This window comes from Muntiacus reevesi, chromosome 11 (assembly GCF_963930625.1).
Source record: "Muntiacus reevesi chromosome 11, mMunRee1.1, whole genome shotgun sequence".
In the NCBI taxonomy this organism is placed as follows: domain Eukaryota; kingdom Metazoa; phylum Chordata; class Mammalia; order Artiodactyla; family Cervidae; genus Muntiacus; species Muntiacus reevesi.
This window is the reverse complement of record NC_089259.1, coordinates 33,830,695-33,853,159: the sequence shown is the minus strand read 5'-3', so window position 1 is coordinate 33,853,159 and position 22,465 is coordinate 33,830,695. Positions and strand designations below refer to the sequence as shown.

The window sequence follows — 22,465 nt, the reverse complement described above, 5'->3', positions numbered from 1 at the left end:
AAATAAAAAAAATTAAAAATTAAAAAAAAAAAAGAAAGACTTGATCTTGGGACCAGGCATGCTGACAGTACCCATTGAGCCAGTAGCCAGTGACATGTCTTTGCACTTGACTAGATTGTCAGTGCTCCTCTCCCCAAGGGAGAGAGGGCCTTCGGTATTTCTTGTCCTGTGAAGGGCAAGTTGAGGACAGGAGTCCTTGAGCCCTACCTGGATGTCAGCAGATGAAGAAAGATGGATCCTAAAGGTTCCTGAACACCAAACAGTAGTAGCTAAACATTTTTTTAAAATTTGTCACCTCACATTGAATGTTAAATTTGCCTTTTTGTTTTAGGAATTGGAGAATGACACAGCCTTTCAGCAAGCTGTGAGAACTAGTCATGGCAGAAGACCTCCAGTAAGTGAATTTTTTTTGTTATGGTAAAAAAAAAAAAAAAAAAACAATAAAGCTTACCCTGTTCATTGTTTTTAAATGTACACATTGGGAGTGCTAAATTAATTCCCATTGTTGTGAAACTGACCCCTAGAACTTTCCATTTTCCCAAACTGAGGCTCTGTCCTCACTGAATAACGTCCTCCAGCTGCTGGCCACATTTCTACTCTTTATCTTTATGTTTTTGCCTGTTCTAGGTGCCTCATGTTAGTGGAATTGAACAGTTATTTCACTCAGCATAACGTCTTCAAGGTTCATCCATGGTATAGCAGGTGTCAGGGTTTCCTTCCTTTTTAAGGCTGAATGACATTTCATTGTCTGAATGGACCACATCTTGTTCTACACAAACTTGGGTTGCTTCCACCTTTTGGCTGTTGTGAGCAGCACTGCTGTGAACTTGGGGACGCAAATATCATGAGGTCCTGTTTTCAGGGTGTATATCTGGAAGTGGGGTTGCTGGATTGTATGGTAGTTCTGCTGACAGTGCACGCAGGCTCCAGTTCCTCTACCCCTCACTAACACTTGTTATTTTCTGTTTTTTAATAGTAGCAGTTTTAATGGGTATGAGGTGGTTCTCATTGTGGTTTTGATTTGCATTTCTCCAATTATTAGTGATGTTATCTTTTCATATACTTTTTGGCCATTTGTATATGATCTTTGAAGAAATGTCTGTTCAAGTGTTTTACCCATTTTTAAGCTGGGTTATTTAATGTTTTGTTGTTGAGTCGTAGGAGTTCTTTATTGGATATATGCTTTGCAGATATTTTCTCCCATTCTGTACGTAGCTGTTTTTTATTCTGTTGATTGGATCCTTTAGCTCACAAAGGGCTATATGTTTGATGTGGTCCCATTTGTCTGTTTTTGCTTATGTTGCCTGTGCTTTTTGATGTCATATCCAGGAAATCATTGCTAAGTCCAATGCCATGAAGTTGTCCTCTGTTATTTTCTACCAGTTTTATAGTCTTTTAGGTCTCATATGTTTGGGCCTTTAATCTACTTTGAGTTCATTTTTGAATGCTCTATAAGACTAAGGGTCCAATTTCATTGTTTTGTGTGAGGATATCCAGTATTCTCAGCGCTGTTTGGGAGAGACTGACCTTCCCCCGTTGTGTGTTCTTGATACCCTTGTTGAAAGCCATTCCTTTCATTGGTTTCTTATGCCAGCACCACATTGTTTCCAGTGCAATAGCGTTGTAATATGTTTTGAAATCAGCAGATAGGAGTCAACTTAGATCTTTTTCAAAATTTTTCAGCTCTCCAGGGTCTCTTAAGATTCAAAATGACTTTAGGTTGGATTTTTGCATTTCTTAAAAAAGTAAAAAAGATGACATTGGGATTTTGGTAGAGATTGCATTGAATCTGTGTGTTGCTTTGAGTAATATAGATATCTTTTTTTAAAGTAATTTATTTATATCTGGCTGTGTGTTGGGTCTTTGTTGCTGCACATGTGCTTTCTCAAGTTGCAGTGTGTGGGCTTCTAATTGTGGTGGCTTCTCTTGTGGATTGTGGGCTCTAGGGCATGCGGGCTTCAGTAGTTGTGGCTCATGGGCTTAGTTGCCCCGAGGCATGTGGGTTCTTCCCTGACCAAGGATCGAACCCGTGTCCCCTGCATTAGCGGGCAGATTCTTTTTTTTTTTAATCCAGAATATATTTTGAAAACTTTTACACTGATACCAAAGCCAGGCAAAGACACTACAAGAAAATTACAAATATCCTTTATGAATACTGACCTAGAAATCCTGAACAAAATACAAGCAAACCAAAGCAGTGTATTACAACGGTTATACACTATGACCAAGTGGGATTTATTCCTGGAATTTGAGAATGGGTCAACAGACAAAAATTAATCAGTGTGATATGTCACCTTAATAGAATGAAGGGGGAAAAAACCCAAATCATCTCAACTGATGCAATAAAAGAACTTGACAAAATTCCACATCCTTTCACAATAAAAACACATAATGAACTAGAAATAGAAGAAAACTCACTATGATAAAGGCTATATAAGAAAACCCCACTGCTAGCAACATATTTGGTGGTAAAAGACCAAAAGCTTTTCCCCTAGAATTAGGAATAATGCCCACTTTTGCCACTTCCAATCAATTATAGGGCGGGTGTATTCTTAACCACTGGACCACCAGGGAAGTTCAGTATAGATATCTTAACAATATTAAGGTTTACAGCCTTGAATACAGGATGCCTTTCCATTTATTTGTTTCTTTTTCAGTTTCTTATAGCGATGTTTTATAGTTTACAGTATATCCAGTAAGTTAATTTTAAAGTAATATAGATCAAAGAGCTTTTATGCTCTTGAGAATATAAATATTATTACTCATGTAAAACACTGCAATATGTTTACCCAAAACATTATTTTTAAAAATTTGTCTTTCTAATTTTTAATGTTATGTAAATATTGATCTTTGAAAACACTGGGGCTAAAGTTGCAAATTACACCTCCCTTGGATTAATGACTGTCTGCTAATTAATCCTCCACCAGTGCATACATGGGTAGAGTGATTGTTTTCAGTAGTATTAGGAAAGTTTTTATATGTCACACAGAGAATAGACTTCTGCCTTCCATTGTGCATGAATTCTACTGAGCATCTTTTGTAGTTGAAAATAAACAATGTTGGCACTAGGTAAAGCGAGAAGTACAGAAAGTTCTATGCCTAATGTTCTGCCCACCCACGGCTCCAGAGCAGTGGTTCTCAGTGCCCACTTGCCCACCTGCCCTGGCACATATTTGCCCTGGAGATGTTTTTAGTTCTCATAACTTGGACCAGTGCCAGCATCTTGGAGGCAGCAGGCCACCCCACAGTAAGTTACCTAAAAGAGGCCGGCAGTGCCAGGTCAACAGGCTCTTAGGGAGTGAATCCCCTGCTATAGATGGCGTGTCCTCCCGCCTGCCCTCCCTCCCTCTGTCAGAGCCTCTTTCCTCCCACCACACTTAACTGTTCAGCAATAATGAAAGGTCCGCATTAAACCACTTCCGGTGGGAAGGACCTTGCCCATCACGTTTGTGGGGTTCCCTCCTCGAAGTTAGCACAGCCGTCCACAGGACTGTCCTCACTTATAATTCCAGCTGCAGCCACCTTCAGCATCTGTAATTTTCTGAAAAGACTCAAAGAACTCACTGAAAACTATTATACTTAATGGTTTATTTCAGGAGAAGGATACAGATTAAATCTGCTGAGAGAAGAGAGACCTGGGGCAGAGTCTGGGAGGTCAGACGTGGGGGGTCTGGTTGTCCTTTCCCTGTGGAGCCCTGGGTGGCTTTAACCCACCCTGGCCCCTCTGTGTGGTGATGGTACTTGTAGAGCCGGCAAGGAGGCCCTCCCATGGCTGATGTCCAAGGTGTTTATGGGGCTCCGTCACACACTGTCCTTGTGGCTGCCCATTGGTCTCTAGCCCCTCATGGAGCTTCAAGGTAATATATCTGGGAGTTAGACTGTCTGGTGGCCAAAGCCCCCCAGGGAAACAGGGATGTATCAGGCAGGACATTACAGGGGCATACAGATCACCTCCTGGTAGTGAAGGGCAAAGCCAGTACTCTCTTTGGGTGAAGTCAGTTCTTGACTACACATTCCATAAGCTGTATTTTGATTTTAAGGTTACCTTCATCATGGAAAGGAAAACTATAGATTAAGTTCTTGCACTTGGCTAATGACAAGACTGTAACCTTTCTGAAGAGGTCAACTGTCTTATTTATTGATCTTTTCTTTATTTGCTGTGGGTACTCCACAGATCTTTATATCACAACTTAGTGAATAAGTGAAAGTCTTCAGTTTAGTGATTTGGTATATCAACAAGTGATAATGTCTCCAAGCTGGCCCTTCATTGATGTCTAGAAATTAACTTCAGAGACCCTCATGTTAGAGACAGGAAACAAGGCTGGGAGGAGAGGTCTCACAGTTACCTGTAACCAGGACAGAAAGTAGGTATGCACCCCTTTGAATGATATTGTCATCACACCCTACTTCTGTATTAAATGGGAAAAAACTGTGCAACTTTTATAGGAGAGGCCCTGGGCTCATTTAAGAGGGATAAAATTCCAGCTAGCTCCAGAGAAGAGTAAAGTGGACACAAATAGAAATGACAGGGCATATTATAATTTGTGTTTTAAAAAGAGTATAAATTGTTCTGGGACCACAAAGATAAGTTCTTTATCCCTAGTTGGGACAGTCAGGAGATAAATGTACAGTTGAATATTTAAGGATGTGTGCAGTTAAGATCAGCCTTGAGGTATGTTGAGGAAAGGCACTGTGGGTGAGGGTGCAGGGTGAGTAAGGAGCGAGGTGACACAGGATCCAGTCTTTCTAAGAGATCAGTCCAGTGCTAAGAGTAAAAATCAGAAGAACAGATCTAGTCATTAGTGAGTGATTAAAAAGAAAAATAGTCTCTTTCCTTCAGTTTGTTCTCACAGAAAATTTTTGCTGGGAACTACATCCTTCCTTTTCGTGTTTTTCCAAAATCTGTTATCTGTCAGTTTGGTCAAGTTTGTTAATGATTTTGTTCAAATGTTCAGTATTTTTATTGATTTTTTTGGGGGGGAGGGACGCAGGAATTGCAGTTCTATTATTATCAATGAGAAAAATAGATTGTACACTATGACTGTGAATTTCTTTGTTTAGGTTTTTGTTTTATATATTTGTAGTAAAAACATTTAGAATTGTTATATTTTTATGTTGAGTCTTCTATTGTTATGAAATGTCCTTCTGGCTCTAGTAGTGCTGTGTGTCTGTTTTGTCAGGTGTTAGTACATTGCTGTAGAACCCAGGTTCTCTTTTGTCTAGTGTTTGCATTGTATGTCTTCCCCATTTTTTCACTTCCAGCTTTTTCATATCTGTGTATTTGAGATATATTTCTTAGAGAAATATGTTTTATTAGCATTATGAATAGAATTCTGTTTTTGTTTAAATATTGTCAGATAATCTTACTCTTTTAGTGAAATATTTCATCTACTTACATTTAATGAAATTGGTTTCATTTGTTGTCTTAGTATTTGCTTTTTGTTTTTTCCTTCCTCCTTTGTTTTATTTCTTGCCTTTCTTACCTTTTTTTGTTTGATTTTTTATTGCATTTCTCCCTCTGTTCGCTTGGGAGTTTACATTCCTTGACCATTCTTTTAATGTTTTAGTAAAGATTACAATACTCATCTTTTAACTTATCAGTCTAGTATAATTTACTATTTTATTACTTTCTGGACAATGCCAAATTTTTACATTATTTTCAGTTATCCATTTTCCGTAGTTTTCAGTTCTGTCACTGAACATGTTGAGCATGCTGGTCAGAGCCTCTGTTTGATGTTTCTTTCCATCATATGATTCTCCTTCTGCATGTCTTTCCATTTTGTTTCTCTTGGATTTTGATTAGGGACCCTTGCTCCTATGTGTTTGGTTGTTTTAGACTGGATGCCAGACATTGTAAATGAAACATTTTAGAGATAATTTAAGGCATGCGTCTGTGCTGTCTAGAATGATAACCACTAGCCATGTTGTAGCTATTTACATCTAAATCATTAAAAAGTAAGTAAAAATTTAAAATCCAGATGCTACTGCCTGAGCCACATTTCAAATGCTCAACAGCCACGTGGCTGCCTTATCAGGGCAGGTGTCTTTTACTGGAGAGAATTTACTTTTATGTATGGCTGCAGAGATGCTTGGAACACTGAATCACTTCAACCCAGTTGAATGTGAAATGTTTCTAAATTGGGCTCAGGTCTTACACGGGCTGATTGACCTTCCAGTCTGAGTGAAGCCTTGTGAGGTCACAGTCTGAAGTTTGGAGGAGTCCCAGGGCTACCCCCTCAGCAGACCCCCTCTAGGGTTTGTCTGTTCAACCCAGTGCTTCTATGAAAAGCTCCATGATCAACTATGGCTACAATTTTGTGATCAACATGCTTTGTATCTTTATTTCAGAGATGAAAACATTTATGTTCAGAGAGGTAAAGTAAACACAGCAAGTAGAGGGAGAGCTGAGTCTCAAACCCAGGGTCCCTGACTCCAGATTCAGTGTCTGTTGTTAGACCCAGTGTCTGGTGGTGATAATCATGCAGAATTAATGGTAGGTGTGTCCATTGGAGACTCCTGTATCCCACTGACCTACAGGTCACTCTAAAGTTCCTTTTCTCCTTTCAGATGAGTTCCAGAATAGACCTCCTTCTCAGTACTTAAAATACTCCAGCACCTTAATATTTAGAATAATTTAAAAGAAATTATTATAAATGTTATATAAATATTTCCCTATTGATAAGTCTGTATTTTCCATTTATTTTCCAGTTTTCTATTATATAACTTAATCTGAATTCTATTAACTATTTTTTTTTCCTCCCCAAGATAACTGCTAAAATACCAAGCACAGCAGTTTCTAGACCCGTAGCTACTGGATATGGGGTATGTTTTCTTAAGCTGAAGATATGAAGATACTTTTCTCATGTATAAGTTCACTTTAGGCAGTTTTAAATAAGTCTGGCTACCTTTCAGCTCGCGATCCAGATGTATTTTCCATTTTGAATAGTGATAAATATTATTAATTGTTGATAAATAACTTTGAATATTCTAGTCATTTTGGTTGTAAATAAAATGTTTTACTATCTTTTCCTGTCTGTAAACATTGTGTTTGTTGATTTTCATTTTCTATATCATATAACCAAATGTCATATGTATTACATTCGTATATTTTGTGTGAAGTTAGTGTTATACAAATGTAATGTTTATAATTTCTAAAAATTTACTAAGTAATACATGAAAAAATAAAATTGAAGAAAAATTTAAGAGGCATATATAATTGGATCTTGCTTTTATTTGAGATCTTTGGAGGAAAGATGCTATGTAAAAATCCATAAAATCTTTTAAATCTTGCCCAAATTATAAACAATTTGGATATTTTCATTTATGCTAAACAGTAGAGAAATGGGAGAAAAATGAAGAAATAAGGTGAAATAGAATTTCCTAGTCTTTCTGATAATATTTCGTAGGGGTCGTAAAGATGGCTTCAGAACCTAGAGGTCCTGGGCACTGGCCTTCCAGTTATCCCCTTCCTGCAGACTGAGAGAGTGGCCTTAATGTTGTATCGTGTGAAACATCCGTTTATTAATCAGTCAGAGCAGATATCACTCATGAATTTGGTTTTGGTGATGTTTCAGAACAGGAGTCAGCGAGCCTTTCTGTGAAGAGTCAGACGGTTTAGGCTCTGGGGGACCCAGCTGTGCATCTGTGGAGAGGCAGCCACAGACAGTATGCAAATGAAGGGAGTGGCTCTGTCCCACACAAGGGCCGAGGGATGTAGTTTGCTGATGCCTGTTTTAGACTTTTATTGTTTGATCCTATATCCTCGGGAGATAAATGAAAAAAAAATTAGGTTTACTTGCCAGTAGAATGAAGGAAAAAAAAGTTATAAAGAAACTTTTATACCTTGGTTTATTAAATTAAGTGTAGAAGTTTTTTGGAATCATTAAAATGATTAAAACTTAGTTTTTTGTTCACTAGTCCAAGACCTCCCTGGCGTCATCAATGGGAAGACCGATGACAGGGGCTATTCAGGTATCCCCATGTGTGGGTTTGCATCTTGGGCCTTTCTTGTGACTTAGAATATTATTACCGAAGTGTTTTTTAAAGATGCTACTTACATAGTGACCCTGATTCTTTTAAACTGTGAGCTGAAATGTGAACTGCTTGAAATCTTTGGCGGCAGTCTCTGGGTTTATCACTATTTACTCAGGTCTCAAGTGAAATCCCACAGGGGAATGGACATAGGCCTTCTAGTTTGTAGGATGGACTCTGGGACCCGGTTCTCCTGTGCTGTCACTTCCAACGGTTTCTATGGTTTCTCTCATAGGCCTACAGGAGACCAGCCCAAAGTAGGGAGTAGCCAGCCACTAAGCTATATAAGGTACTACTGAAAAACCTTGAGAGTGTTTTTCTTTTCAAACTAGGAGTAAGTCCAGTTTGATTAAAGAATTGAAATTTTATAGGACAATGGAAAAGTTTGGACAGGGTGACACATGAGGAGGCAGAAGTGAGGAACAGTAGGGAGGGATTATAAACCTCTGTCCAAGACTGGGACTTTATTAAGATGTGTGTCATGTGCAGAACTGTAAATAAGAGGTAGATCATACATAAGAACACTTTCTAAATGATTCTTGTTTTCCTAAGGATGGAGTTACTAGACCCATGACAGCAGTGAGAGCCGCTGGCTTTACCAAGGGAGCTTTGAGAGGTTTGTTACATTATTTCAGCTATTAATTTTTTTTCAAATCTTTTAAGTTTTAAAATGTTTTTGTATGTATAAATATATTACCATTTTAAATAAAACTTAACATGTCATTGATTATTTTAGGGTTAGGGTCAGGAAAGGAAAAGGGTGGTGGGAGTGTTCTGTGTCCCAGTTGAGGTATAGTCACACTGCATGTCATGTTAGATCATGCCGTGCTGCACACTGAAAATTTGTCTGTGAGTTAGAGCTAAAGAATCAAAGGTGAAAATAGTATTTAAATGGATGATAAGTTAAATAATAATTTTAAAATAAAACTACTGTGACAAAATTAATGTTTATAATACCAATAATGAAAATTAAAAAGCCAATACCAGGTTATTAATCCCATGATTGACAGTTTAGAAGTCATAACAAGGATAGATTACTGTGGGGAGAAATAAGTACTAAGAGTATTTATTTTTGTTTTTATATGGTAATGCAGTTTTATTTACATGGTTTTATGACGACTGAAGTGACTTAGCAGCAGCATGAGTGTTAAAAATCTTACCAGTTTCTTGATATAAAGAATACTCATGTAAGCATAAAAAAGGTCCATTCCATTTAATAAATAGGTGAATTAGATAGGGTTTCACAGTTCCTCCAATTGTGTGGATGCACACTGAACGTGATCTCTTGACTGTTGTGTCCCAGGTTCTGCGTTTGACCCCCTTGGACAGTCACGGGGCCCCGCACCACCCCTGGAGGCCAGGAGTGAAGACAGGTATGCAAGTCCTGTGCTGCTTTGCTGTGGTGGTTGCATGTCTTCAGTTTTTACTTCTCAAATACATAATCCTTACGTATTTTGAAAGTTTGTGTCAGCAGAATAGTAATCAAAGCATTGTCCTAGCATCTAGGAAGAGACTCATGTCTAAGAAAGGCAGCCCTATGTATCTGTGCAGTTTTACTGGAGCACATTGAAGGCATGTCTCATTTTTTATGGGTGCCAGTATTGATTCTCCTGAAGGCCAAGTGTGGTTGTGTGTGTGATAGATATTCTTATTTTAAAAGCATACTTCAAAGAAAAAAAATTAAAATGTATGTTATATTGATATTGAGAAATTTAATTTTTTATAGTATTAGTTTCATGCTGGTAGAGTAGCTAAAAGCTACAGCATAAAATCAGCTGTGTAGCATGTACTGATACCTGAGCACTGTGAATCTATACATTTTGCAAATAACATCAGCCAGCGCTCACAGTGTGCTCACCGTGTGCCCAGTGCTATGCACATGCGTCTCTAGAAGACCAAGCCCTGTGTCCTCAGTTCAGTGAGAGGGGAGCGTGGAGAGCGAGCTGGGTCCTACAGGGACACATGGGACTGAGATTGGAACCCAGGCTGTGTGCTTCCAGGGCTCATGTCTTTAAATTATAATCCTTAAACCCAGTATTTGGGGTGTTATATAAATTAAATAATTTCCCTTTTTGACTAATAAGGAACTTCTATAGAAATTCAGTTTACCTTGTATGCTAGTTAGTGACAGCAAGTTTGCTAATAAATATTAGTTTATTTAAATATGTCATTTAGGAGCTTTTCAGCTGCTGACAGCAGAAAACACCAGGAAAAACACAAAATTGTTGATTATCTCCCATAACATGAAGTCTGTAGGATGGTTAGCTGCTCTGTAACCTCACACTGGTCCCGCTTCTCTCTGATTCTCTTGGCTTTTCTCAAGGACTGCCTGTCCTCATGATTCCAAGAGGGTCATGGGAGTCTGGAACCTTCGTGTAGTCATTAACACCTAGACTCAGAAGATGCCCGGTCTCAGGTCCCCTTTGAGAAGCAAAGGCCTTTCTGGGAGACGTCTGCCCTGGGAAGACGTGTCTTTGTTTCTCATTGGCCAGAATCTCAGCACAGGTGTCTGATGGAACCAGATGTTTGGCTGGAGAGGGAGACTCTTCTGTAGCCTGGCTTCCGAGCACACGGTGGTAGGCGGGTGCAGGTACCTGTGGGGGGTATCCAGCAGGGTCTGCACACAGGGTTCATTCTCTTGGCATCTGGTGGGGATAGGTCAGTTACTGCCACTGTCCTCATGGAGTTCTCTTACAGATTTAAAATTTTTATATTGACATTTTAGGCTTAAAAGTAACACTCTTTAAGTACTGTTTAAAGACATTTATTAGAGTGTTTCAGACAATTTGAAAATAGAGTTCTGTACTTGAATTCTGAACTTTCTAACCTTTACAAAACCACCATCTATTGTGTTCAGTTACTCAGAATTTTGGAGATCTCTATAATAAAATTTGTTGCCTTAATCCCAGGTTTTACTGAAGAATTTGATTTTATAGACCTAATTTGTTCCTGTGTTCTTTTTAAAAGTCCGTTTGTAGAGAATTAGGAGACTTGATGTTTATTCTGATGTATTTGTAGTAGAAGTTTGTTTAGGCAGTGATGTACATACAGAATGTTGTGGTACTTTGTTAGAAGAAAGTGGTAATGAAACAACGTTGATGCTGGTTTGAAATGTGATTGGTTTGGAGATACTTCGTGTGCTACTGACAGAGTCAAGATTTTTTAAAATTCTTTACGTTGTTAGAAGTCTCTATGGGGAGCTCCCTATTGTGGTCCAGTGATTAGGACTCCGGGCTTTTACTAACGTGGTCTGGGTTCCATCCTTGGTTATCCCAAAAGCAGTGCTCCTCAGCCAAAAAATAAAAAAACTCTGGTATCTATTTGGTAGTAAATCATAATAATTTTTCTCTTTTTTATGGGGGCTTCAGTTATTCCACCATTGATAAAGTTTTCATTTGCCATAGGATCCACTTCCCTTCAGGAATGGTATTAACAATATGATAGCATGGACCCTAGGGTTATCTTATTTGTGTTCAAACCTTGGCTCTGTAACTTACCAGATGTATGATCTCAGGCATAATATTTAGCTTTCTTTCTTTCTTTTTTGGGCCTCTCCACACCACTTATGGATCTCAGTTCCCCAACCAGAGACTGAACCTGAGCCTCCTGCAGTGGAAGCATGCAGAGTCCTAACCACTGGACTGCCAGTACTTAACTTTGTAAACCTCAGTTTCCCTGTCAGTGAAATTAAATAATGATACTACTTGTATCAAATATTTTTATGAAGATTAAGTGACATAATTAGGGTAAAGCATTTAGCTCAAAATTAAATTACACTTATGCTGAAAAAAACATTAACTATATTTACTATTATTATGAATATATACTGTAGTTATTAAAAACAGTGGTATTTTTATTGTTCATTGCCATTTATGTATTTGTCTTATCTGTGACCTACTTTTAAAGTTAATGAGCACATGATGGACTATGTTAAAAGTAAGCTAAATTTCGTACATTTTATTAGTGGTTGAATGATTCAGAATATACTTGGTTTTTTCTTTAACAGTCCAGAAGAAAAGATCAGACAATTAGAGAAGAAAGTAAATGAGTTGGTAGAAGAAAGCTGTATTGCTAACAGTTGTGGAGACTTAAAATTGGTAAGTCCATAAACTGATTAAGATGCAAGATCATGAAGTGTGTGAGTATGTATCTGCACCCATACATGCACACATCTATATAACTATTTTCATTTTGCTGTGGACTGGCCTTGGAGTTTTCACTGAAATAATTATTTTGAGAGTCTATAGTTTTAACTCTGCTTCATAAACTCTGATGTCAAAACAGTTGGCTGATTTTGTAATTTTTCTCTTTGGTCATTTAAGGAGGGGAGAGAATTCTGATGTATCAGTTGACTAAGTTTTGCAGCCTGGTGGATTACTGGATTGATGCACAGTCTGCTGCAGGCAGAGCTACTGTGTTCCACAAAAACAGTACTAAGGGCCTTTTTTCTTATTTAAGCCTCACTGCCCTAAAATATTTTGTCCGAAGTAAAACTGCAAACTCATGATTTGCTTTCTGGGACTCCAACTCTGTGGCTTTTTTTTTTTTTCTCTTAGGTGCTTTGTTCACATTACTTTGATCATCACACCACATAAATACAGTTTCTGTGACTTAATTATCAGATTAAGGCATTAATGGGACTGGTCAGTCTTTCCATGAAAATCAGTTAAAGGTTCTTAATGTTCTGAGTAAGATCTTAGTGAAACTGAGGATCTGTTGTCCTATTGGGTAGCAGTTATCCATGGCTTATCTGTACTTTGAGCATCCCAGAAACCAAACAAACTCACCTAAATTCCTGTCTCATGAGATTGAATTAAAACACCAAAGATTCAGGAGCTGAAAGGAATAAAGAAGTAGAGGGGCATGCAGTGAAAGTTTTAGTCGCTCAGTCATGTTGGATTCTTTGTGACCCCATGGACTGTAGCCTGCCAGGCTCCTCTATCCATGGAATTCTCCAGGCAAGAATACTGAAGTGGGTTGCCATTTCCTCCTCCAGGGGATCTTCCCGACCCAGGGATTGAACTTAGATCTTCTGCATTGTAGGCAGATTCTTTATTGGCTGGGCCACCAAGGAAGCCCTAATGATGGTAGGTCAGACATGTAGGTAGGCATGGTCAGACCTAAAGTTGGTAGGAGGAGAGGTGATGAGAAACTCAGTGTGGGTAGGTATGCTCCAGGTATTAGCCCCCACCTTGTGCTTCCCCTTCTTTTCAAGAGAAGACACATGGACTTTCCATGAGGGATGAGAGCTCACGGTTAGACAAACAGGAGGGGAGTTTATGGTAGGAGCGCTCAGAGCACCCAGGAAGTAGGGGTAATGGATCTGCAGGTGCCTCTGATGCATCAAGAGCTATGTGAGTTTGCGAAGGAGTTGACACCCTTTACACTTGGTTTCAGGCCTTGGAAAAGGCAAAAGATGCAGGCAGAAAGGAGAGAGTCCTGGTGAGGCAACGAGAACAAGTTACAAGGCCAGAGAACATCAACTTGGATTTAACTTACTCAGTAAGTACAAAGTGCCTGTTGAATACAGTTATTTTGGTGAGAATTTATAGATTCCAGAAGTCTTTTTTCTTTGTTGTTTTCTCTTGTTCCTTAAGTCTTACTGGACTTAAGGTGCCCAGAATTCAGTTAATAATGCTCTTCAGTTAATGGGACCACTCTCATCTTTGGTCTGTACAGTGATCTTCTTTAGTTAATCATTTTAAATAATGCAGTAAATACTAGTAAATCTTCCAGCTAAGGACTCCTGAAAATTACTAATATTTGGACTCTATTCAGTGTGGTTACTTTGACAAGACTCCTTTTGTTTTGTTTTGAGGTATAATTGTGATTCAGTGCTCTGTTAATTTCAGCTATTCAACCTGATATTTGTATATATTGTGAAATGATCACCACAATAAGTCTAGTAGACATCCGTCAACAACATAGTTAGATAATGAGGTTTGAATGTGGACTTTTTGGTCTGTGATTTTAGAGAGCTTCAAACTAGATTAATAAGACAGTGTTTTGTGAGGATAGTAGGGGGAAAAAAACAGCTAGTTTCTAGCAAAATTTATTCAATTCTGAAAAGACACTTCTTTCATATATATACTGCTGTTTAAAAGGGTGTATTTTCAGTAGGAGAAATCTTCATAAGCTAAACAAGTGGAAAAAAGGACATTGAAACTTGGAGGAAGAGAATTTAGACATTAACTATTTATAGTTAATATTTTTAGATTCCATGGAATCTTTAGATATGGGAATAATTTACAATGATCATCTTTTTCCTCTAGGAACATACTTTACTGTAGCTCAATTATTTAAATTATAAATTTGCATATAGAGCAGCAATACTCTACAAATTAAGGTTTAAGATAATTCCACATGATGTTTATGTTTTCAAAGAGAATTTGTTCCACTATCTTCCTTACTCTTTTTATTACCAGCAATACTAACAATACACATATATTCTTTGTGGGTCTTCCTGAGATTAAAGGATAGCAAATCCATTGACCAGAAAGAATACATGGAAAATTAGGTGGAATTTAGAGGATAGCTCCACCTGTCCTAATGTTTTGGTTCGTATTGGAATGCAAGATACTCTCTGTGGACTTCATTTCTTAATGGTTTGGGAGTCTTCATAGAGGCAACTAACATTTTTATAGTATTTTATAGTATTTTAATCTCTAGAAAGATAGACAAAAGGGACCTAAGATGATCATTATATGTTTCTTTGCAATATTTTTTCCTTAGGTGCTTTTCAACTTGGCCAGTCAATATTCAGCTAATGAGATGTATGCTGAAGCACTAAACACGTATCAAGTTATAGTGAAAAATAAGATGTTTAGCAATGCAGGTAGGTGTGTGTAGTTAGTTTTTCTGATAAGTATAGTTCTTTTGTAGTGTTAGTTTACAGTTTCCTCAGTTATTCTTATGAAATTATCTAAGCAAGTTAAATTTGTGATAGTGTCCTGCTTAAAGGATATGAAAATTCACACAAATACAAATGAAAAAATATAGTTTGTATAAGACATATTGCCTAATAGTAAATGAAGACTATGTTCTGTATCACAAGTAGAATTAGCCATAGTAACCCCATGGAACATGTTGCCTTGTAGAATTTATCCACAAGAGATTATTGTTTATCTTTAGCATTTATACTGTATACTTTTTGATCTCATAGAAAAAGTGAAAGAAATAGGATATTACATATTCATTAATTTTTTTTTTAAATTAGGACGGTTGAAAGTGAATATGGGAAATATTTATTTAAAGCAACGAAATTATTCCAAAGCCATTAAATTCTACCGAATGGCCTTAGATCAAATTCCAAGTGTCCATAAAGAAATGAGGTAAGTTTGTAAAATTTGTCATTCTTTAGAAACAGAGTCACTCTTCTGACGTGTTGCCAGTGGACTGAGTGCTTTGTGGTATGGGTACATGAGAGGTGTTAGATTTTTCTTATAGGTGTAGTGTTTAGGTCTGACCCTTGCATGCATTTGTATGATGGAAGCTAAAGGTTAAAGGCATAATACGTGATCAGTTGGAATAAAACTGAACTAATGGGCCTGTATAGGAAATAACCCTCCAGCCATTAGCACTGTAATACAACTTACTGCCCACACCAAATCAGACAGCAGTTGTTTAGAACATAGCAGACTCCAGTGTGCCAGACAGGATACTTAATTCCTTACATTCTTACCAGAGCTCGAGAAGGAAATAGTGGAGGAAGGGTTACTGTTGACTCTTAGAAGAGGTGGGCAGGGGAGGTGCTGGGGTATTTCCTATTATAATATTTTAAAGGCAGAAACAGTAAGTTATCTTAGTCTGGTATAACTAGGGGAACTTAGGTTTCTAGGATATTTACTGTTCATAATTTCTCCTGGGCACGGTGCAATTCCCTTGAAAAAGTTAATTTATTTGTAAATGCCACTTTTCGCGAACATTTGTTTTTGAATTATGCAAGATATCTCACTATCATCAGCAGTTATCTAACTTATAGAACATAGTGCCCTTGAGGTACTTTTAACCCAGATGAGACCAAGAATTTAAACATTTTAGAAAAAGATAGTATTATATAGTAAATGGTAAGTGCTTAACAATCCACAGTCAAGAGGTAGTATGGTAATTAAGTTGCAAGAATAATCACTGAGAATAGGAATTCTCAGGAAAGGTCAGGAAAGGCTTAGTGAAGGAGGTGCACTTGAGTTGGTTACTGAAGTGAACACAGAGATGACATTCCAGACAAAAGGACACTGAGAAAAGGCTGAGAAACACCATGGTCTGATGGTCAGAGAATTATGAATAAAGAGATTTAGTTGAAATGGGATTATATTACGTAATGGTTGGAAATAAGGTAGAATAGCTGTCATCAAATATAGACAATGATCAGTGCTGAGGAAGATGCCGAGAAATGAGAGTCCTTATGCACTGAGGATATAAAATAGCACAGACACTTTGGAAAATAATAAGGTTGTTTTTAAAAAAATTAAATGCAAATTTACTATATGGCCAATTCCACTGTTAGGTATATAACCAAGAGAAATGAAAACATATATTGTCACAAAGGAGTATACATGAGTGTTTGTAGCAGCATTATTCATAATATCCAAAAAGTAGAAGCAGTCCAAGTATCTATCACGTAGTCAATGGATGGAAGGTGGTATAGCTGCACTGTAGGATACTATTCAGCAATGAAAAAAGAGTGACATCCTCTTACATGCTGTTATATGGAGGAACCTCAAAAATTATGCTAATTGAATGAAGGCAGAGAATATCACATGTTGTGTAACTCCATTCATATGCAATGTCTAGAAAGGCAAGTCCAGTCCAGAGAGCAGAAAGGAAATTAGCGTTTGCCTGGGGCTAGAGGCTAGATTGAGGAGTGATTGCAGGTGGGCACAGGTGTTCTTTCTAGGGAGATGGAAATGACTTAGAGTGTGATTGTGGTTTCACAACTGTGTTAGTACTGCAGTAGTCATTGAATCACATACTTAAAGCAAGTGAATTTTATAATGTGTAAAATAAACCTCAGTAAATGTTTAACAAAACAAAAAGTAACACGGCAAAGAAAAGGAGGAAATTATTTGTGGAATAACTTGATTGCCAGCTGGGGAGTTTAAACTTCTAAAGGGAGTCCGTGTGTTTTTTCAGGATTAAAATTATGCAGAACATTGGAGTCACATTTATTAAAACTGGCCAGTATTCGGATGCTATCTCTTCTTTTGAGCACATCATGAGTATGGCTCCAAATCTGAAGGCAGGCTTCAATCTGATTCTTAGTTACTTTGCCATTGGAGATCGAGAAAAAATGAAGAAGTCATTCCAAAAACTGATTGCTGTTCCACTAGAAATTGACGAAGATGATAAATACATTTCGCCAAGCGTGAGTATGAAGAAGACTCTTAGGTAGACAGCTCCTAATTAGCTGTGCTTCTCTGTCTCCAGAGTTATGAAGTTGGGGTGAATGACTCTTCAGGTTTCTGTCAGTCCTATATTAATATGTTTTATCATTTTCATTTGTTATTTAGATTAGGTTGACAGTGGAACTATTGAAATAGGGCTGGAGATTATGGTTTAAACAGACTGCACAATTTTACTCAAAAAACAAAAGGGAGAATCTTATGAAAAATTATCATTCCTTAATGTTATCTTATGTGAAGTTAAATCATGTGAAATTGTCCATGTTGATAGATCGTGATGGTATAGTAATGTCAATTTCATAAAAGGAACCTGCTAGATTTTCTTGATGGATTACAAGGGAATGGCAGTGTGGTGGTTGGCCCCACTGCTCAGTATCTATTCTCCTTGTCCTTTGTTTTTAAAATAGCACTAAATACAACAGCCTGCTGTATAGGGTTGTGAGGATCCAATGAGGGAATGCATGTGAAATGCTTAATCCTGGAACATAGTAAGTGCTGGGTAGATGTTAATTATCATATATAACTTTCATATTGAGAAAAAATAATGTATGTTGTGAAAGAAATCATCCGTGTCTTCAATAGGAAGTAGAGGTCAATGTAGGGTCATACTAAGTCACTGATGTCATTAAGGCAATTACATGTGACTTAGGCTTTCACCCGTTTGTACTGACAACCATGGCTTCCGTATTCTTGGTTCTATGCTTTCCAGCCTGACCTTGTGTCAGCTGCTAGAATCTGCATTAGTTCAGTGAAGAGTGTGACAGGTCATCAGAAGGAAGAGAGAAAGTTCTGCTTTACATGAGAAAAACAGTTCAGTAAGACTCACTCACTCTCCACTGTGTACAGTGTGGCCTAGTGCTGAGGCTGATTAGCCACCAGTTCTCAGTATTTACTTCTGATTCCCTCACTTTTCCCCCAGGATGACCCACATACTAATTTAGTGATTGAAGCTATAAAAAATGATCATCTGAGACAAATGGAACGTGAAAGGTAATATTTTGGGCACTTAATGATTAAATATGGTATTCTCTAAGAGACTTGAATGTGCATTCTGATTATTCCTTTCAAAACTTGTTGTGTTGAGTATATTTCTAGAATAGTGCTGTTTCACCATTTCTGTCTTTATTGAATTCTGTTTTCTGCTTCAAAATAATCTCAGTCCTCATGTTAATCCCAGTTATTTTTACTCAGTTTCTCTGTAGTTTGCTTTCCCTCTGCTTCTGGTGCAGTAGTAAGACTTTGTTCATATTACCTTTGTTTAAATATATCTCTCTATTTTTATCCTGCCCAGTTAAATTACAGCTCCCAGAGACAAAATTCTTTCTCTTTAAATCTTTTCTTCCTTTCTCCAGTATGGTACCTAATCTCTGTCAAGTATGGCTTGAACATTCTAATATTGAGTATGCATCAGGCATCTTAGGAGTTATATCACATGAGAGAAGACTCAGTTTTTTTAAATTGTGGTAAAATACACATAATGTAAAATTTATCTCAACCATGGTAGATAATTCTTCATTTCAAAGATAGTGTTAAGTACTGGAACATTCACATTGATTTGTGACTGGTGCTCAGAAGTCTTCACCTTCCACACTGCAGCTCAGTACCCACTGCACAACTCCCCCCACCAACTTCTGCCTACCCCCCAGTCCCTGACAGCCACCACTCTGCTGCCTGTTATATGACATCCACTGCCCTGGGGACCTCATCTGAGTGGAATCACGGTATTTGTTCGTTTATGACTGGCTTTTCATCTGTGTTTAGCATGTGACAGAATTTCCTTCATTTTTAAGGCTGAATAATATTCCATTGTATGTATACATGCATGCTAAGTTGCTTTAGTAGTGTCCGACTCTATATGACCCTCTTGACTGTAGCCCTCCAAGTTCCTCTGTCCGTGGAGATTCTCCAGGCAAGAATACTGGAGAGGATTGCCATGCCCTCCTCCAGGGGATCTTCCTGACCCAGGGATCGAACCTATGTCCCTTAGGTCTCCTGCATTGGCAGGCGGGTTCTTTACCACTAGCACCACCTGGGAAGCCCTGTGTATGGAGAGCCCTCAATCTTTAGGGGTTAGTTTAACAGTAAAAATTAAGCTTATCCTTCTGGGAAGATGGAGTAGATGTACTTTTCCATGTTCGTCCCACTAAGTACAAGTAAAAACCCTGGGAATTGTATATAAAGCAAAGTGAGAAGAAATGTGGAAACAAGAGGGCAGATGAGCAGGGGCCCTGGTGACTTGAAGAGCAGCCTGACAGTGATCCCCTCATGCTTCCCAGACTGGGAGCTGAATAAATAGGGAGTCAGGAAGCCAGGGGCTGCATTTTTTAAAAAGCCTGCTTTCTTTAGCCAAAGGACAAGATGAGGGTCAGAGCAGGCTGTGGGGAATGTGGGCGTCTCCCTTTATCTGCAAGTGATGAGGTGATATCTCTTCTCTGCCAGCTGCAGTGGTGTCAAGAAAGCTAAAACAGAAGATTTCAATAAAATTCAGTCTTTTTATTTTCTACCTATCATTTTTTTCCCAAATAAAATACAAAAGCATTTGCCTCTTTAAAATACATCACTTCCCAAATCCTTAAAATCAAGGTGAAAGTAGTATAGAAGATCCTGAATGAACATTATTTTATTTTTAACTTTTTATTGAAACATAGTTGATCTACTCTCTGTATATTAATATATAAACACTCCCCATTCCCCTTTGTTTTCTATGCCTATGAGTCTGTTTTATAAATAAGTTCACTTGTATCATTTTTTTAGATTCCACATATAAACTGCATATTTGACTTAGTATGTTCATCTCTAGGTCCATCCTTGTTGCTTCACATGACATTATTTCATTCTTTTTTATGGCTGAGTAATATTCCATCATCATATATATACCAAAAATGTCAACATTTCTTTCTTTTTTTTGGTCTGTGCTGCAGCTTGCAGGAGGTCTCAGTTCCCTGACCCAGGAATTGAACGCAGACCATGGCACTGAAAACCCAGAACCCTAACCACTAGGTTGCCAGGGAAGTCCTCAAAATGTCCAAGTTTTGATCAATAATTACTCACCATACCAAGAACCAGGAAGATCTCAGTGAAAAAAGACAGTCCATAGATGCCAACACTGAAATGACAGAAATGTTAGAATTATTTGACAAATTTTAAAGCAACCATGATATAAATGCTTCAATGAGCAATTATGAACATGCTTAAAATTAGAGCATACATCTGCACAGTCACTTAACAAATGTTCATAGTAGCCATCCAAGAAGGGAACCAACCCAAATGTCCACAACATGAATGGATAAAAAATATCTGGTCCATCCATACAATAAAATATTATTTAGCCATAAAATGAATGAGATACTGACATATGCTACAGTACACATAAATCTGACTCCATTTGTATGAAAGGTGAAGATTAGGCAGCTCTATAGAGAAGTGTAGCTGTTCAGTTCTAATATTTACCATAGCTTCTTCAGTGGCGGTTTTCACTCTTTGACTTTCCCAGATGGTGCAGGTCCCAGAGCTTCAGCTGCCGAGTCCTGTGTCTGTCCCCTGCATCCCTCCCTCCCCCTTCCACTCCCTGCTTTCCTTCTTTCATCAGAGGCATCTCAGACCAAAAACTGCTGATCTCACAGGTCATCATGGCCTTCTAATCCCATTTCCTGGTCGTGGTTTTCAACCTGATTTGTAAACAGATTGCTAGCACAGCTGCCCGTAGACAGTGTTGATGCTTGTTGTTATTGTTGTTGTTTAGTCGCTAGGTCGGTGACTCTTTGCGACCCCATAAACTGCAGCACCAGGCTTCCCTGTCCTTCACCATCTCCTGGAGCTTGCTCAAACTCGTGTCCATTAAGTCAGTGATGCCATGCAACCGTCTCATTTTCTGTCGCCCCCTTTTCCTCCTGATCTCAGTCTTTCCCAGCATCAGGGTCTTTTCCTATCAATCAGCTGTTCGAATCAGCTGGCCAAAGTATTGGAGCTTTAGCATCAGTCCGTCCATGAATATTCAGGGTTGATTTCCTTTAGGATTAACTGGTTTGATCTTCTTGTAGTCCGAGGGACTCGAGAGTCTTCTCCAACGCAACAGTTCAAAAGCATCAATTTTTGGTGCTTAGCCTTCTTTATGGTCCTACTCTCACATCCGTACACAATTACTGTAAAAACCATAGCTTTGACTAGATTGACCTTTGTTGGCAAAGTGATATCTCTGCTTTTTAATACACTGTCTGTGCTTATTATAGCTTTTCTTCAGCTCAGTTGTGTCCGACTCTTTGCAACCCCATGGACTGCAGCACGCAAAGCCTCCCTGTCCATCACCAACTCCTGGAACTTACTCAAACTCATGTCCATCGAGTCAGTGATGCCATCCAACTATCTCATCCTCTGTTGGCCCCTTCTCCTCCCGCCTTCAATCTTTCCCAGCATCAGGGTCTTTTCCAGTGAGTCAGTTCTTCCCATCAGTTGGCCAAAAGTGTTGGAGAGCTTCGGCATCAGTCCTTTCAATGAACATCCAGGACTGATTTCCTTTAGGATGGACTGGTTGGATCTCCTTGTAGTCCAAGGGACTCTCAAGAGTCTTCTCTAATACCACAGTTCAAAAGCATCAATTCTTCAGTGCTCAACTTACTCTCACATCCGTACACAACTACTGGAAAAACCATAGTTTTGACTAGACGGACCTTTGTTGACAAAGTAATGTCTCTGCTTTTTAATATGCTGTCTAGGTTGGTCATAGCTTTTCTTCCAAGGAACAAGTGTCTTTTAATTTCATGGCTGCAGTCACCATCTGCAGTGATTTTGGAGCCCAAGAAAATAAAGTCTGTCACTGTTTCCATTGTTTCCCCATCTTATTTGTTATGAAGTGATGGGACCAGGTGCCATGATCTTAGTTTTTTGAATGTTGAGTTTTAAGCCAGCTTTTTCACTCTGCTCTTTCACTTTCATCAAGAAGCTCTTTAGTTCTTCTTCATTTTCTGCCATAAGGGTGGTGTCATCTGCATATCTGAGGTTGTTGATATTTCTCCTGGCAATCTTGATTCCAGCTT

General features: G+C 38.3%; 1 protein-coding gene across 6 annotated transcripts in view; it reads left to right on the top strand.

Annotated features, from left to right (window-relative positions):
- Positions 1 to 22,465, top strand: part of IFT88 (intraflagellar transport 88) — a 62,157-nt gene that overhangs the window by 12,988 nt on the left and 26,704 nt on the right. For 4 of the 6 annotated variants that reach the window (XR_010658524.1, XM_065902130.1, XM_065902131.1 and 1 more), the window contains exons 3-13: positions 332 to 394; positions 6,766 to 6,822; positions 7,918 to 7,971; positions 8,584 to 8,647; positions 9,335 to 9,404; positions 12,038 to 12,128; positions 13,429 to 13,533; positions 14,764 to 14,866; positions 15,248 to 15,362; positions 17,164 to 17,395; positions 18,352 to 18,422. Coding sequence is in view for 5 of the 6 variants with exons in the window: in XM_065902130.1 (XP_065758202.1) it covers positions 332 to 394; positions 6,766 to 6,822; positions 7,918 to 7,971; positions 8,584 to 8,647; positions 9,335 to 9,404; positions 12,038 to 12,128; positions 13,429 to 13,533; positions 14,764 to 14,866; positions 15,248 to 15,362; positions 17,164 to 17,395; positions 18,352 to 18,422 (1,025 nt within the window). In the remaining variant the exon portion in view is untranslated. The remainder of the gene's footprint in view (positions 1 to 331; positions 395 to 6,765; positions 6,823 to 7,917; positions 7,972 to 8,583; positions 8,648 to 9,334; positions 9,405 to 12,037; positions 12,129 to 13,428; positions 13,534 to 14,763; positions 14,867 to 15,247; positions 15,363 to 17,163; positions 17,396 to 18,351; positions 18,423 to 22,465) is intronic. The other 2 variants (XM_065902132.1, XM_065902133.1) reach the window with 2 other exon arrangements.